Here is a 17,073-nt window from a genome sequence, read left to right as displayed (position 1 = left end):
CCAAGGGGGCCCAGTCTGTAGATGCTCCCAAGGGCTTTTCACACTGGGAGTGAGATAATTCCCTGTAGTCATGGGGAAGAGGGCTTAATGGCCTGGTCCAAGTTTACGACTGATAATCTTGCCATTGGTTTTGCAGGGAGACATTCTGGACTTGGATGATTATGTGTTTCCTTTTGCTCAGGATCATCTCTGTTTTGCTTTGTTAGTGTTATTTTTGAGTTTTTTCCTTTGCATGTCTTCACTACGTTCTGTGTGCCAAAGTGTGAGATTCATGCTACGTTTTGGATTTTCATGCAAAATTAGAGATACTCAGTAAACATTAAGAGATGACATTTTGCCATGAAGACTTTTCTCCTGAACATCATCTTTCCTCACCTGCAAAAACACTGGCAGGTTGTACTTGGAGTGGCACTTAAGTTGTCCAACCTGTGTCTAGATGTGAAGCCAGAGTCTAACTCTGGTCTTTCTGCGAATGCCAGGAGAGGTCAACGCTTCGTAAGACTTTTTCCAGCTCCAGAGTTTGGCCATTTCTGAATGCAGCCCAAGGGATCAGGCAGAAAATTAGCCGTGCTTCCAAAATGCTTTCCTTTACACAGTGTGCATGTGTGCAGAGGCCAGCATCTGGGTGCTCTGGGCATGCAGCTTTAACCTGCTGCTGTTTGATTCAGGAGTGCTGGATATAAAGTTGGAAACACAGATACGGGCTTCAGTTACTTGCTTCAGAGATGAAGGCTGGGCTTATAATTAAGTTCCTCCTCAGAAATCCCAAGTTCTTTGCTTTGCTAGCAGCACCATCAGATACTAAAGGCATCATAAGACAGACCTCCAGATGCTACCACGTTGTAACAAAAAATGAGCCCTGCTTGTAGGGGGAGAGAGAAGGATTCATGAACTGTTAAGCCGTTAAGAGGTCATGATAATCCTGTTTTGGTTTTGGGGGGAGTGTTTGTTTGTTTTAATACTGCACAACATAAGTTTTACAATTTTGTCCCTTTTTTTCTTTTCTTTGTCAAGACAATAATTTCTGCTGAATTCAAATAAGGTTAGCAGGTGTTAACTTACTCATTTGAATGGGAATTGGCTTTGAAAATTTCAGCTTTTAGTTTTACATACCTCATTCAATAAGGCACATAAATCTGTTTCAGTGCAAAATATCAGTACTGTCGCAGTTGGAGTCGTGGTTTGCACACCTGCTTTTCTACCCAATTGCCAAATAAAGACTGGAGTCATTTCCCAGAGAAAACGCCCTGACCTTCACCAGGCTGTGATAGACCTGCTCTTTCCAGAATTCACGAGGATATTTTTTGTAAGGGAAGAGCAGCAATGACTAATCTCATTTTCTGTCACAGCCCTTGCGAATAGAGGCATAGGTTGAGTAGCCTATGAGGGTGCTGTGCCTGCCTGGAATATGGAAACATATTTCATGTACTGTACAATGATATTTAAAGGCAACATTTTCATTGCCAGTTCCCATGCACGGATGCAATCAAGAGGTCTCAGTGCTGTGTACAGTATATTTATAAGGGAAGGACGTTAACAACAGGAGACCATCCTTTGTGATTATATCCTACCCTTTTGTTGAAGCAGAATATTATGAATTAGATTCCCATGAAAGGTAGGCCTCTTTCTACTACTTTGATACTCTTTTTAGAAGACATCATTTATATTCATGTTCAAGGCTCCATTAGCCTGTTTTAGGTGTTTGCCATGTCTGAGAATCAACCTGTTGTGGGTTTAGAGAAACCTGTCCAAAATAGTTTATACTGTAGTGGGTCACCCCAGCCCTTGGTACGCTTGTGCTTCAACAACTTGATTTTCTAGACCAAGACGGGCAGCAGCACTGAATACGTGCAGGAGAGCTGAGGAAGGTGCTATTTGATTCAGTATCCAAAGCTCAGCTCTATTTTGAGGTGAGGAGTAATTCAAAGGATTTTTGTGACAGATCAGCATCACTCTCAGCAGTAAGACTCACTTCTTCTGCACCCTGCTTAGGGGAGTGAATGTGAAGCATTGCTCTCCTCCTGGTATCTTTGGGCACAAAAGGTGAGCTAGATATTGCCTAGGATTACCCAGTGCTTGGTGGCAACTGAGGTTTCTCAAAGAACAAGTCCAATGTGCAAATTGAAGTTAATTGGCAGAATCTGAGCAGTCATTTTGTTTTGACTGATTTTTCAGAGCCCCAAACAGCTCACCTTAAGGGACGGCCCTTGGCTAATCCTCATTGTCCTGGCAAAAAGCAGACAGGAATGCATTTAAGTTGGCTCTGTTTGTTGCATCGGATGCCTTCACTTGGTGCAGCTTTGGCATCATGTTAAATAAAACAAGCAAATAGGAATGTAAACACACTCTTATTTCCCAGGGCTCAGAACTGGTCTAGGCAATGGGCAGTCTAATTTAGATTTTAGTCTTATATGGCTTGAGCGTGAATAGGAACCTGAGCAGAGCATGTTACCAGCCATTTCCAGAGACTGCTTTTTTCCCTCCATATTTACCAGAAGTTTCCTGGTGTAAAGGAGGAAGGCAGTAGGTCAGGAACCAGGAGACAAGGAACTTATTCTCAGTTCTCTCTCTTTTTCTCTTTGTCTGGTGTTTTTATACTGTTTTGGTCTCTACCACTCCCAGCACCAAGGATTTTGTTCAAGCTTTCTAAGTGTTCCAGCAATGCAAGTAAGAACCGAAGTGAGGTTCAGATATCCATCTGTGGGGACAAAGTAGCCAGGCAGGGTATTTCTAGAGAAAGTCAGAGTTAGCAGAAGATTTCTGGTCTGTTTCACAAACCAAAGAAGTCTAGCTAAAGACTTGCAAAGGCTTGTCTAATCTGAGTGATTTTTTGGATTAACCCATTTCTGGTTTGGAAACTAAGTTGTTTTCTGGGGATCAGAATTTTACAGGAATCACAGTGCAGAGTCTCTTGCAAAACAAGCTCTTTTTTGGGTTCTGCTGGCAGAAAGGGAGAAGAGCAGATTGAAAGGCTCAGAGAGACACAGGAAGGAACATGTTAGTTCTTTAGGCTGACCTTGGAAACACTATGTGACTGAAGAGTCAGAGAGAGCACGTGAAGGTCTCAGCCAGAGAGCCCTACGTTGGCTCTGCTCCTGGCTTGGTGACTGCTTTTATGAATCTGGATTCACTGAGCAGCACTCTCTACTGCTATTTTTTGGTGGGACAATGCAAACCAGTCCTGCTGTAGGGAATCTGGTGGCAGTACAGGTCCTCAGAGAGGTCAGGAGGCCATGTGAGAGCTGGGTTTTTGTGCTAGTGTCAGCAGAGACTGGGGTCCTGTAAGGTCTCCTAGCTACAGATGCCCCATCTACTTTGGCTCTGAAGCACTTTCCGTATGAGAGATGTGAGGGAGACTTCCTAAAATAAACCTAACAACCTCCTCTTTTTTTCTCCCTATCATCTTCCTCAGCGGGGAATAACTAGGCCTTTTATCCACTTTTTGTAGGAAAGTGTGTAACCGCTGAAAAGCTCCTACAGTCAGAATCAAGTTGGCTTCTCCCTGCACCTCCCCTTATTTTAATTTCCCTATTGCCGAGATGCAGCAGACTTGGTCATTCCAGAAACAGTGACCGATTGTCTGGGTTGGCTGGTTCGGCTGTTTGCTGAACATAATGCCCTTTCATCTCGGAGGAAATCGTCTGGACACCTCTACCAGAGTGGAGTTTGCTTTATGCTGCTGTTTCTATAGGCAAATAAAAGCAGCTATTTTCCCAGTTTAAACATAACCTGATTTCTCTAATGAATTAGGACTACTCGAGGGAAAGGAGAAGAAGGTTTTTTAGTTTAGTTTCTCTCTCTCTCTCTCTCTCTGAGTGTTTAAGGACCTTTAATCCTAAATTAACAAAAAACCTACTTCTGCTGCCTGGGGAAACGATTTCCCTCCTCCCGCACCGTGCTCTGTAGAAATGTCTACAGCACTCACTTCTTCATTCTTGTCAGTACCCAAGGGGCACTGCCAAGGCCCTCTTGCATAAGGGGACCATCTATGGCTTTTCTGCTTGCTCTCTAGCAAATCCAGAGCCCTTTGGCAGAAGTATGAGATTTCTTTTCTCTAGTGGAGTGGAGTAAAAGTGTTACAAAAACAAGCCCTATTCTGGAGTTTCACAAAATAGAGAAGAGACAGTCACCTGTAAGGATTCATTTCTGCAGAGCTTGGAGGGGCTCTAGAAGCCAGTGCCTTGCTCCTTCTCTGCTTCCTGAGATGACAGGAAGGAAAGCGTAGGTTTCTGGCTTCACTTCAGCAGGCTGAGGTTTAGGAAAAAGACACAGCACAAGACTGACTCTGGTCCAGAGACTGGCTGGCTGGTGAGCAGCCTTTGAGAGAGAACTAATATTCCTGAGAAATGAATACATAAATAAATAACCACTGTGCAACATCTATAACATTGCAAATGCTGTGCTTCAACTTTTTTTCTGTTACTGTATTAACCAAGTATTTGACTGAAGTAAAAGGGACCAAGGAGAAATACACCTAGGCTTCCTCCTCTAGAGAGTGAGTCAAGTTCCTTGCCTGCGGTCCCAGTACAATGAAATTGAGAAGTCTGGCCAGCAACTAGGTTCAACAGGAAAGCTGAGGACAAGCTTTTGTGTGCCTGCTGATAGGTCCTTCTCCCGTGGCCCTGCCGGATGGGAGGAAACAAACAGCCCTTTTTGTTTTGCAGTTTATGGTGAAGAACCCCAACATGCGGCTGGGCAGCCTGGCGCTGGGCGGCGAGAGCGCGATTCTGCGGCACCCCTACTTCAAAGAGCTGGACTGGGACCTGCTGAACCAGCGCCAGATGGAGCCACCATTCAGACCCCGAATTGTATGTGGGAAGGAGAGAGTCCTGGGTTGTATCCTCTGGGTTCTTTAAGCAAGTTTATTCCTATGAGTTGGGAAGGGAGGTGAGGAAGGGCAACCTTGAACCTGAAGTTGTGGCCTGGGACCTTGGAGGTGAGGTCTGTGATCTTGCTAGGCTGCTGGCTGCCCGTGTGATGGGTACAGGTCGCTTTTTCCCTCGGTGCTGGATCTTCAAAGGCAGCTCGATACCGAATGATGCAGGTTTGCAAAGGAGCTGCAGGCAATTAGGCACCTGACTGCCCTTTGCCTTGCCTGGAATATAAAACATAGTAACCAATATTCATTCTGCCCACTCCACCGACCTGTTCAGGAGCAAGCTGTTTCTTTTTGATCCACTTCTGTCTGTACAGCACCCAGAACAGTGTCCCCTGCTCAGGCCGCTGTAGCTGAGTGTTTCAAATGCAGCCAGTGCTGCGGAGGACCCAGTACTGCCCCTTTTCCCAGTGCTCTGCAATATGATGGAGTTTGCACCCCATGGGGAGCCTTTCCAAGGTCATCTCTGTGGTTTCTCTGCCTTTGAAATACTGGGTCAGAGAAGCTGAGGGGCTTTGCCTCATGCCGTGGTTACTCTGCAAACTCTCATTGGTGATTGACCCAATCCTGCTCGCTGGAGCTCGGTGGGTGCAGGGAACTCCAGCAGCTCAAGGATCTTTCTTGGCTTGAATCAAAGGCTAAGAGAACCTCCTCATTCCCCCATGAACTCAGCAGGAGCTGGGAACATCAGACTTCAGTGTCAATGAAACATCTCGTTCTGGATGCAGGAAAAACATGCACCTTTTCAAAATGTGCCACAAACCCAGTTTGTGCATGTGCATTGTAAACAGTCCCACTTTGTACAACGCAGCTAGGAATCCTGCACCTGGAGGCACCATTTTGTCTTCCCGTGGCCTAATAATTCATTGCTGGGCAAGTTTAATGGCTCGCGCATACAGGAGTGTATCCACCAAGAAAGCCGGCTGAGACACTCTGCAGCTAAGGAGGGACTATGTGGAGTCAGCTAATTGGAAACGCTGCTGATAACTACTTTGAGTGACCAGGTCTGGGCTGGCATTTGAGGAACAGAACTGATTTATGTGCCCTGGCCTGCCACATCCAGGCAGACTACACTTCAGAGGTGGTGTCCGTTAAATTAGAGAGGAGTTTGTAGAAAGCCTACGGAGGCTGTAAAAGGCTTTATCCTGCCAGAGGCTCTGGGGGGGCATGCAACTCCTCCCAGCCCAGCGCCAGAAAAAGCTTGCAGTAAGTTCAGCCTGGGTTTTGGAGGTAGCTCTTCATTTCACTCAAGACCAGAATAAAGTTGCAGACTGGGTATCAAGCTGATGATGCATGCTTTTGATAGCTCTTTCCTTTGTCTTTTCTGTTTGACAGAAATCCAAAGATGACGTGAGCAACTTTGATCCAGATTTTACAAAAGAGGAGCCTGTTCTGACTCCCATTGAAGAAGGAATTCTTCCAATGATAAACCAAGAGGAATTTAGAAACTTTTCATTCACAGGCCCAGAATTCCCACAATAGCTGTGGCTCTGCAGAAGGATTGCTGAGAGGACTGGGGGAAACGATACAAAAACCAGATTTGCCAGAAATTTCATTCTCAAGGAGTAACAGTGCACTGACTTTACAATATGCAGCAGCACCACTGTCAGCACTAACCTTAATGTGAAATTGAAACCTTCCTGTGTTTGTAGGATTTATGCAGCTCTTGGATCAAATATTGACAGGGCTGGAACAAACATGGTTTTGTAAATAGCTGATGCAGTCAGAGAATTGAATGTTGAGCTAGTTGGCTCAGCCTGAATGTCATTGCTTGCAACTTGCAGTGGATTCGAGAAGTCAGCATGAGCATGAAACAAGTGTCTTGCACCTCTGAGCCAAACAGACTTGTTATAATACTGATCGTTTGCAAGACGATTTTGTGGAATCCCAGCACTGTCCAGCGTTTTGGAGCCATGATCCAGCATCCCATGACCTAACTGAACCAGATGTTCCTTGTGACTTTACCTGTTTCTGAAGTATTTATTTCTTTCCAAAGGACAAATGGCTCTCTTTGTCACTGGTTTGGGTTTCCATGTGAAATATTTCATTGTGCTGACTAGCAGAAGGAAAAAAACAAATGCCCTGTGCCCTGCACAGATTCTTCCAAGTGAAAGGGAAATCACGTACTTGTAGCGTTTTACTGTTCGTGCGATATGAAAAGTTTTAGTGTTTGCATTCTGTGAAATGCCTTTTTACATCATGTATCTTCAATGCTCCTTTCTTTGCCTCCCAGCTGTTTTCAACTATAATGTAACTTGTAAAACCTTACTGTTTATTTAGGCCCATTCTATTTAATTATGCTATACAGAGCCCCTTTTGTGGGTTTAGTGCCTCATTAAAATTTTGATCCGAAGTAGCACTGCTTAAATTATTTGTAGCATTATTGTGATAGGAGGCACAGAGCTGGCAAGCAGCTTGAAAGCAGAATTGTCAGCCAATAATAACATAAGAGGACAGCTTTCTCCCATGAGTAGAATAAACCTTATCTAAGAAACAGGGTGACTTAGTTTGGTTTGGCTTTAAGGGCTTATTACTCACAGGGCACTTCTTATCAGCTGTAGCCTCAAGCCTCTGTCACAGGCAGACTGAGACAATGTTTTAATGCAATTTATAGAAACCAGACACTAAGTCATATGCTTTCCCAGGTCTTCAGGAAATAGGATGCTTTCTCTGTAGCTCCATGGCATACCTTTGCGGCCTTGCCGGGCTCGAAGCTGTATGTCAGGCTTATAATTTCTTTCTTGGGCAGATACAGGTTACCAGAAAAGGAAAAGGATTTCAAACCTCTCACAAAGCAGATCGTGTTTTTGTAGCGCTAGTCACCTGCCCTAACTTGACAGAAGGGTGAGGTCCAGCAAAGAGAGGGACTGTTCTGCACAGACTTGGCACCACTGTGTAACCGCGGAGGTGTCGCGCTGACACAACCCCAGTTACGGCGCAGACCTACCAGTACGCGTGTGCTCTCCTGCTGTAACTGAGGCCAGGTTAGAAAAAATAAAGCTGATTCCACACATACATGTTTTCTTCCCTCCTCCCCACCCTCTCTACCAGTTTTAGTCCCTTCTACCTCTATGCCTAAATTACTTAGGAAGCTAAATGGTCTCATGAACTGTTTGACAGGTTGGTGTGCATGTTCAGCTACCTTTGGACTCCTCCTGCCTTTGTGCCTCTGTTTTATACCAGTTTTCCTTCTTTCCTTCCTGCATCTTCTATTTCCTGTAAGCACTGCTTCATCCTCTGATCTCCTCTCTTCCTTAGATTTCTCCTAGCTGCCTCCCTTCCAGCAAGCCTCTCATCCCTTCGTTGCTCTGCAGGTCATCCCAACTCCTCCAAAGTGGGACAAGAGAGCAGGAAGGCCAGGATATGTAACTACAAGCAGGAAGGGTGGATATCCAGAAAAATGATCCAGGAACCTGTAGTGAAGAGCAGCTTGAATTGTTTTCTCACGTAGGAAGAAACAGTACGGGGACGAGTGTGCTTGCGCAGCGGGGGGGGGGGCACTATGGCACGCTGTCCACATGGGTGTTGAATGTAATGTTCACCTGTTTGGTGCAGCCGTGACCCAAGGGAGCTCCTCGCTCAGTAGCTGAGCGTTATTGACTCGCTTAAGCAAGGGGTGAGTGCGACAAACCTGGCCACCCAGAGTGGGAGTACTGAAATTTCTGTAAGCAACTGGCTATGACTTTTCTGTTGACAGCTTTTTGGCTCTCCCACTGCGGAGGATTGTGAATGACTCCTCCCTCCCTGGAGGTCAGTGCAGGAGAAAGGTAGGTGATACACTTTTTTGCCAACTTGTTGGTATCATCCAAGGGTTTCACTGATTGGATTGTTCCTCAGGGCTTTGGAGATGTTCTGGGATGATTCCTGCTGGAGAAGCCGGTGCCATTGTGCTGCCTGTAGCATCAAAACATGCGATTCCCGTCTCTGTGGCCCCAGGATTTGAGCACCATTGCTTACACCACTGACAGGATGAAAAATGCGGAATACTCGCCTTTGGAGACTTACTGATGTAGCAGGTCACTCCTCCGCCAGTCTGTATCCTGAATGCTTAGGGAATGGAAGCAGAGACACTTCTCTAGGTACTCCATTAGGATTTTTGTGGATTGTAAATCAGAGAACTTGTAGATCACTGAAAGATACAAAATAGTATCTAAGCCCATAAGAGAGAGCAGGAAAAGCTCCCACCCTGGCCAGCCAAAGTCTGCTTTGTCCCAGAGTTTGTTAGCTTGGATGGAGCAGGGATGAAATATCAAAGGGAGATTATTCCCCATTTCACTTTTAATTGATTTCAAGTGATGTTAAGGTCACTCTGCCCACCATTACTCTCATTGGAAAGCATGTGTCTACAGATCCATGTTTGGACTAGAAACCTAATGTTCTGCTATGAAATAATCTCCTTGATTTTCACAATTTCACCTGAATCTTGCTTCATAATTTAGAGTAGCTCTTCCTTTCTACTGCCTGCCTGGAACTTGCATGTCTACGTAATGATTCCAGCCACTCGAGTCAGCAGGTCTTGAGTCAGCCACCTTTGGCCACATTCCCTGAACTCTGCCGTACTTTTTATAAGGAACTGCCATTTCAGTTGCGTTTCCTCCAGACTATCTCAGCAGCATGGATGAAGATCGGCTCATTTAAAAGTATCTATGCGATAGCTTTGTTTTTTAAAAATCTGAATTAGTGTTTACACTGCTATTGAATATGTAAAGAAATGTTGGTTTTTAAAACAAAGCAAGGATACAAAAAGGAAAAAGCTTTTCCATGAGCTAGTCTGCCAGCTCTTTTGGCATCATCACTTTCCTGAGTTGGATGTAGGATGGTTTTAGTCTATTAATTTGGTGCTGGCTTTAGGAATACATTAAGCTGGCAGGCGGTGGTTTGTAAGGTTTAAAGCATAAAATGCTTGTATTTGCTCCAGTGTGAAAACTGCCAATAGAGCAAATTATAATTAGTTCTCTTTGTACTGCTTGTAGGGCTTGCATGAAAAGGGAAGGATCCTTTGATGTCTTGAAATTTGTGTTCTGTGTTTCAAAGATATTCATGAAATTTAGCTGTAAAATTCAATGGTGTACATCTCATTCAAGGCCTTTGAAAGTTGAAGGTAAGAAGCAGACAGTCTAGAATGAATAGATTAAAATCATTTTGTATCTACTCAGGCTGGCCATGCTGCCAAAGTCATTATTTTTAATACTGCTGCTTGATAGGCAAAGAAAAAAAAATCTCCCTAGACTCCAAGCGCCTAAGGCTTTTAAAGTAAAAAAAAAGGATGCAAATCTAACTGCTGGATGAAGATGCTTTGAATGGATTCTCAACAACTGGCACAGGTTCCTTACTCCTTGTGAAGTCTTAAATGGTTTGCTAGAGTATTTTCCCTTTAATCTGCACGCTTCTCCTGCAGCAATTACTGTTTCTCCAGTTGGACATGGGAGAAGCTCTAGTGGCAGTGGATTAGCAAAGCTTAGAGCCAGAAGAAATGAAGGGGAAAACATGTCTGAGATCGTCTGGTCTGTCCCCTAGCCAGAAAGAAAAGAGCCGTTCACCGCTGTCTGTTCAGCTGTTTAAGTCATGAGATTTCCGCGTCTCCCCAGAGACTGTTTTACACTTTCATAACTCTTGTTGTTAAGTAAATTTCCTGATATTTGGAAATGATATGAATGAGATGATAAAAATCTGTCTTATCATGCCATTAAGATTCTTATTGGAAGCTGCAAGTCAGGGATTGTATTACTAAATATATCCAGAGCTGCCAAACCCAAGCATTCAAAAATGATGAGTCAAGTCTTCCAGAAGTCATGGTTCACTCAGAAATGAAGTTTTACAAAATAATAAATGTCAGAATCTTTTCATTTTTTAAAAAAACATCTGGATTATGAAATTTTTTAAATTCTGACTTGCACTTCTCCACATCAGTAGGAGTTTCAATGTTGCGTAATTACATTTTTTTTAGATGAAAGCTGGGGTCCATGAATTGATGTGAAGCCAGACCTTAGAGGAAAATGCCAAATACCAAGACGAGTGATAAAGCTCTAACAACAGAGAGTATAGTTTTATTTATTTTTTCTATCTCTTTCTATTCTCCATTTGTAGCCACCACAGCCACCCTTGCCTCCCAAAACATGGATTTGTTTCCTGTCTTAAACCCATATGATAGGGCATGTAGCATGTCAGAATTTCAAAGGTGAAGAAAGAGAAGAGGAATGCTGGGGAAGGAATTGCACATTGTATAGTTGCTGTACTTGGGGCTTGTTCAGCAGCATTTCTGAACTTGTGCATCAGTCCTTGCACAAGTGTGTCATCTTTTGCCTTCTGTGGCCCATGCTACCGTTCCCCACCGGCTCCACTGCTCATCCTGCCTTCCCACCTCATTCTCAATGGACAGCACTGCATCGCCTATGGCTGTTGCTGGCTGGAAATGTCCTGCTGATGGAGTCAAGCCTCTAGGAAGAACAGGATGTCAAAAAGCATGGAGGAATAATAAACAGTGTTGGTGTTTGGCTGTCTTCTGTTTGGTATCTTCTGGTCATACAAAAGGTGGTATGGACTCTAGGACAGCTGTCTAGGTTCAGTGATATTCGTATGTGACCAGAAGCTGTGGGAGCAGGGCAGTCTGTCGTCCCTTTCGTGTCCTGTATTAAATGGTAGGGAAGAGAGGAGACAGGGAGAATGTCCTCTGAGAAATGGAATAGCAACTGCAGGTTGTGACCCAGAGGGTGAAGTATTTTTCAGAAGTGCCTAAGGCCACTTGTAGGCAGCTAGTGAGGACATGCAATAAAGCTCCTCTTCCATCTTTTTCCCTGCTCCCATCTGCTCTGGGGAAGATGAGTACTGCCGTTGCCTCAGGGAGGGCAGACTCTGAGACCACAGGTCGTAGGAATGGTGGGAGCTGAAAGCTGTTGTGGCAAAAGGCTACTGGTAAAAATTGCTGAACATACCAAACCCTTTCATCCAAAGCAGAAAACAGGACAAGCTTGGGTGAGACAGTGACGTCACTGTGTGGGCTCCACAGGTCATGTGTTGGAGTGTGAAGGTTTTAGGCCTGAAACAGTTTTAACTTGCCTGTGGTGTCAGGTCAGCTCTCCTGCTCCAATTCTGAGCTCCCACGGCTGTTACTGGTCTTATTAAAGTGGAGATGAGAGGTTTTAGCAGTGAGTTCAAGTTTGCTCAACAATAGTGACTCAGCCTCTCCAGTGCTCTCTTCACCTGCTCCTTAAAAAGGAGAGGTTTATTTTTCATCTAGTTTTTCGTTTCCAAAAGTCTAGTATGGACTGTGGTCACAGTCTCAGTTTTTCTTAAACAATGAGAAGTAGAAATGTGTTTCTTCTTAAATGAAACCTGCTTCCCCTTTGTATCACTTGATTCCAGGAACAAGACCCTCAAAACCACTGCAACAACAGCAATACCACAACCATAGTGAACGCATATGCCAAGTCAGAAGGAAAATGCAAGAGTTGCCAATAGAGCCATTTCTGGAGACTAGCCAAGCTATGCTGCAATTGTACTGGGAGAGAGTGGCAATTTTGTATATCTTGATTTGTTTCAAGACTCAGGTGCAGAACAGCTCCAGGCTTTCTAGTTATTACAGGCCTCTCTACTATCCAGAGATACCCTTTGCACAAAAATCTTACTGTCTTTTCCCGAATTCAGAGAGTAGAGGAAAGAGGGAGGGTCTTAAGAACCCTTGTGAGAGTTTGATGCTAACTACACGTTTCTTCTGAACTGAGGCTTAGTGTTCCTAGGTCATGTTCACCCCAAGAGCTGGGCCACTGGGTTTGCAAACACCAACAGACGATGCTGAGACTGACATCTCCTCTAGCTTCTGGGACATTAGAGTCTACCAAATTTGGAGTGAACATGGCACGATTGGTAGTTCAAACCTTCTGACTTGAGGCAGGAAGGTTGAGAATTGTAGATGAGTAAGTATTCAATCTAAAGCTGAGTCACTACTACTTTTAAGCTCTGTGAGCACACTCTGAGGCTTAAGCTTAAATATTGCTATCTAATAGACAGATCTGAACATGTTCTCCTTGAGGCAACCTTTCCATTTGCAACTTAGACCTTTTATTCTCGCTTGTTACTAATCCTTATTCTAAGGGGGAAGGTAGAGTGTTTGTTTTATTCAGCTTGCAGCTCCTGTTGCTTCCCAAGGCACTGGAAAAAAAAATGTTTCCAATTGCTTAAGGAAACTGGATGAGTGAGACATTTGTCACAGGGTAATGTTCCCTCATAAATGTTAACCTTGGAAGCTTAAAAGCAAGTTTTAAATGGAGGAAAAATGCAAGTGTGATCTTTAAAGCTGCTCACCCAGGCTTGGGCTTTAGCAGACCAGTCCTTCCATCTTCAACCTTCACCACAGAGTTTCACTGGGGCTCTGGGCAGAGCCTTGAAAATTGTATTGTAGACTCTAAATTACACCCTGGCAATTGAAGGCTGTCTTTGCTTTTAATGAGCAAGAATTTCCCCTGACAGCCCAGGGGATGCCTTCTCTAATCTGTTACCCTGACTCCTTTAGTTTTCCTTGCACTACAATAACTTACCATGGTCCTGGGTCTCCTCCCTACTGCAGGCATTTCCCTCACTCAGACGGGGGAGTTCTGCTAGTGCCTATCTGGTGAAGATGTTGTAACCAGAAATGGGTTGTGTGTCAGCTGTTTTGGTGGAGCACCATAATTCAACTGCGATGGAAAATCCCCAAACTGCAGTTACTGCCTGAGACACTTGAGGGGGAAAATGACGAAGATCTAATGGGTCTCGTTTCCCCAGGGTGAATTACTGCGTATCTGCGTAGGTCTGGACCAGCCTGCTTGACCGTAAAGGTATTTTGTTTTGGCACTGTAACCTTTACATGGGGTTAAAGATAGACGAAGTGAAGCCCTGCAACAGTACTAACAACGGAAGGTTTTTTTAACCAGGGTGCTCCTCTGTTCTAATGAAAGTATCTTGGGCAAAAAAACGGCTGCCTCCTGTTCTTTCCTATTTAACCCAGGCCCAAGCAGAGGGCATGGGAGGAACGTCTGGATCATCTCTCTTCCCTGCAGGAGGGGACATGCCTCCCAGGCAAGAGGAGGGTCTCCAGGGAGCTTGGTGATGTTGGCCAAATTCTGATGGTAACTTCATGTAGGTATTTTATTTCTGTTTCATGTGCAGCATTGGTGTATCCCAGGCACTCCCCAGCTCTAAGAATAAGTGGCTTAGGAGTCCCCCAGCAACAGCTGCTCTTACTAGAGTTCAGTGCTGGGCAGCTGGCCCATAGGGTCCTGCTTTTGGGAGTGGCTCCTAGGCGGAGACCAGGGATGAGCAATGAGGCATCTGGAGCTACCCAGACCCAGAGTGAAAGCCTAAATGCAGTAAGCTTATTAATGCTCAGCTGGAAGAGCTGAGCTGTAAGATGCACATGGGATCACTTTGCCCTGGTTCTCTACCTGTCCATGTCCTCAGGCTGAGGTCATGGCAGGCAGTTCCTCAGCGAGCAGAGCCCAGCTGAGGCCTTGGTTTGATGTCTGTGACTGCCAGGGCAAGGGAGGTCAACACTGGCAGGGCGAGTCCCGTCTGAGGCCTGTCTGAGGCTGCCAGATGTGCAGAACCCTGCAGCTGGGCAGTGGTGACCACAGGAAAAGGCACCCTGTACGACTGGTTGTTGGAAGCAGGAAACTTCGTTAAGGCAATATCCAGATGAGCGTCTTGTTTGAGAATCAGCAATTGAAGCCTAAGATGTTGTTTGTGCTGAGACCCTCCCTTGCTTCCTACTGGCCTTCCCTGCTGGGCACTGCTGGCTGTGATCTGGTTATTTATGGGGCTATGATCACAGGCAGCAAGAAGCTGGCTGTGATTTAGGGTCATCAGGCAAAGATCACACAGACAACACCTGCACTTCCAAATCTTGGTGTCCAAATACAAGCAAGATTCTGCAGCTTGTTTTTATTACTGTCATTAAGTGAATATGGCAGTTTTCAGAGGTAAAGGACAAGATAAGTCTGCAATAAAATTGAGCATACAAGTCATTTTTCTTTTAATTGTAGTTGTAGGGCAGTAGAAATGAAAAAAATATATATCTAAGGGTATACACACCCTCATCCCCTGATTAGATACATATACAAGATGAAAAGCTAATCTATCATATTTAGACTCAGTCAATTAGAGGGTTAGGACTGTAGGTGCATTTAGCTTTAGCATTAGGAAGAGATTTAAACCACATGCTCTACTTAGTTATTACCATACTAAGTGATAGTAGATGCAGGTCATCCTATATATGGACTGTAGTAATCAGCTTGCAGTATTACTAATTAAACCTCTTCACCTTTGGGCTCACTTCCATGCCAACAAGCATAAAGTGAGACATTAAGGTCATGGTTACATGCTCTTTAAAATCCAACACCTACTGTTACGTAGTCAAGAACATATTATGCAGTCAAGAACACACTTAGTGACTGGGCTTTCTAGTTCAGACTCTTGTTTAAAGAGAGTTGCAAACAAACAGCTCTCTTTCTCAGATATTTCACTTCTTTAATTTCCAGCAAAAGGAACGTGCTGGTGGCAGATGCACCCTGCTAGCTGTTTGCTAGGCTTGCCCCCCCCTGCCACCTGGCATTATGTGAAGTCTGTGGACTATGCAGGTGAATAAACCACCTCAAACCAAGTGAGGTTCGGGGAATCTCTGTCCTTACAATCCTGGCTTTCATTTTCAGAGCTGCTCACCTGGTGGAAGTCAATGAAAGCTGCAAATGCTTTAGTTACTCTGGAAAGCAGCTTACGCGATTAAGCAGAAGGGCAAAAATAGAAACGTCCACAAAGGAAGGCCTAAAAATTGGGGGTATGATGCAGTGATGCCTGACAAAGGCTTATGTGCCTCAGCTGCCTCGATCTGCACCCACTAAATATACTAAAAAGCCATTTCCTTAGGAACAAACCCATACTGAATCTATCACTTACTGCTTTAAAAAAACGAAAAAGCTATAACGTAAAGTCTCCCAAAGGTCTTTTTAAGAATATCTGGGGGACTGAAGGGAAACGGTAGAGAATGATTTGGGGAGCTTTCCTTGCTGGTTAGTAGTAGTCAACACTGGTGGAGAACCAGACACTGCAGAGGAGCAAAAGGCATTTCAGGTGGAGTTCAGAGCAGGTTTCAGCTCAAGCAACACCCCTGGTTCTTCTCATGTCCTGCTCACTGGTGAGTTTGGCCTCTCACCTCCCAGAGGAGAAGGACACATGCCCATGCATATATCATTGTTCTTTGTACTGAAACTCTATTTTTTGTGTGTGTGACATTTTTGTGGTGACAGGGGGGAGCAGCCCAAAGGTCCTCAGCTGCTGTTGCTGCTGAGCTGTTATCTACAGGATTTCATGGGCTCCCTCAGGCCAGAAGTTCTTGATAACTTTCTATTTATATGGACAGGTTTACTCCTGTTCCTTAAGCTACTTCTGTGTTGTCCTGATGGCAGATCCACAAACAGCTCCTTTCCAAATTCCCAGGAATCCTTTGAAAGGAAAATGGAGTTATTTAAAAGTCTTCCAACCTGGAAAAAAACTGAGCATGACTATGGAGAAGGAGGTGGAGCATCTCCAAGTGCTCTGCAGCTCTAGGCAATCTACTTTCATGACCAGGTTCTCTCGTGCAGTAGTACTGATAAATTAGAGGTAAGATCAGGGCCCCACTTTGCTGAGAAACGGCCACCCTGCCCTTAAAATGTAACTTCTCACTCCCTTCATCAGATGCTACTTGCTTCATTTCAACTGTAGTTTCCAGTCTCAGAGGAAGAATCGGTAGGTAAAATCCCCTGGTTTGTAATGAGGAATCTGCATATGCACCCATAACAGTCCCTTTCAGGCACTAAAAATCTAGGAGCCTAGTCCCATCTGGGAAAAGTCTTTGCAAACAGGTAAGACTTCCAATGATGATCTCCAAGGAATATGCTCCCTTTTTCTCTCTCATTGCTTACCTGGAATGAGAAGGGTCTTTGCCTTGAAAATAGGAAACGATTTGAAGCGCCAGATTTTTCCCAGGACGGAGGGGAAGCATTTCCCCATCTCCCATCCGCTGGGTGGGGCCCATTGGCAAAATTCCACTACTGGAAGCCGCCAGATTCGGGACTCATGAAAATCTGCCCCGGGGGAGGTGGAGTGTGCATGATGCAATGGGCCGTGATTCTTGCATTGCCAAGGAGGCCGAGCCAGCTGGTTTGGGCTGGGAAGCAGGCAGGGCT

At 44.8% G+C, this 17,073-nt stretch overlaps 1 protein-coding gene across 1 annotated transcript in view; it reads left to right on the top strand.

Moving 5' to 3' along the window:
* PRKCH (protein kinase C eta) overlaps positions 1 to 7,203 on the top strand; it is a 117,093-nt gene extending 109,890 nt beyond the window's left edge. The window contains exons 13-14 of the mRNA XM_062576223.1: positions 4,665 to 4,808; positions 6,212 to 7,203. Of these exons, the coding sequence (XP_062432207.1) occupies positions 4,665 to 4,808; positions 6,212 to 6,358 (291 nt within the window). The 3' untranslated portion in view covers positions 6,359 to 7,203. The remainder of the gene's footprint in view (positions 1 to 4,664; positions 4,809 to 6,211) is intronic.
* The last annotated feature ends 9,870 nt before the right edge of the window (positions 7,204 to 17,073 follow it).

This window comes from Rhea pennata, chromosome 5 (assembly GCF_028389875.1).
Source record: "Rhea pennata isolate bPtePen1 chromosome 5, bPtePen1.pri, whole genome shotgun sequence".
Classification (NCBI taxonomy): Eukaryota; Metazoa; Chordata; class Aves; order Rheiformes; family Rheidae; genus Rhea; species Rhea pennata.
This window is presented reverse-complemented; position numbering and strand designations above follow the sequence as displayed.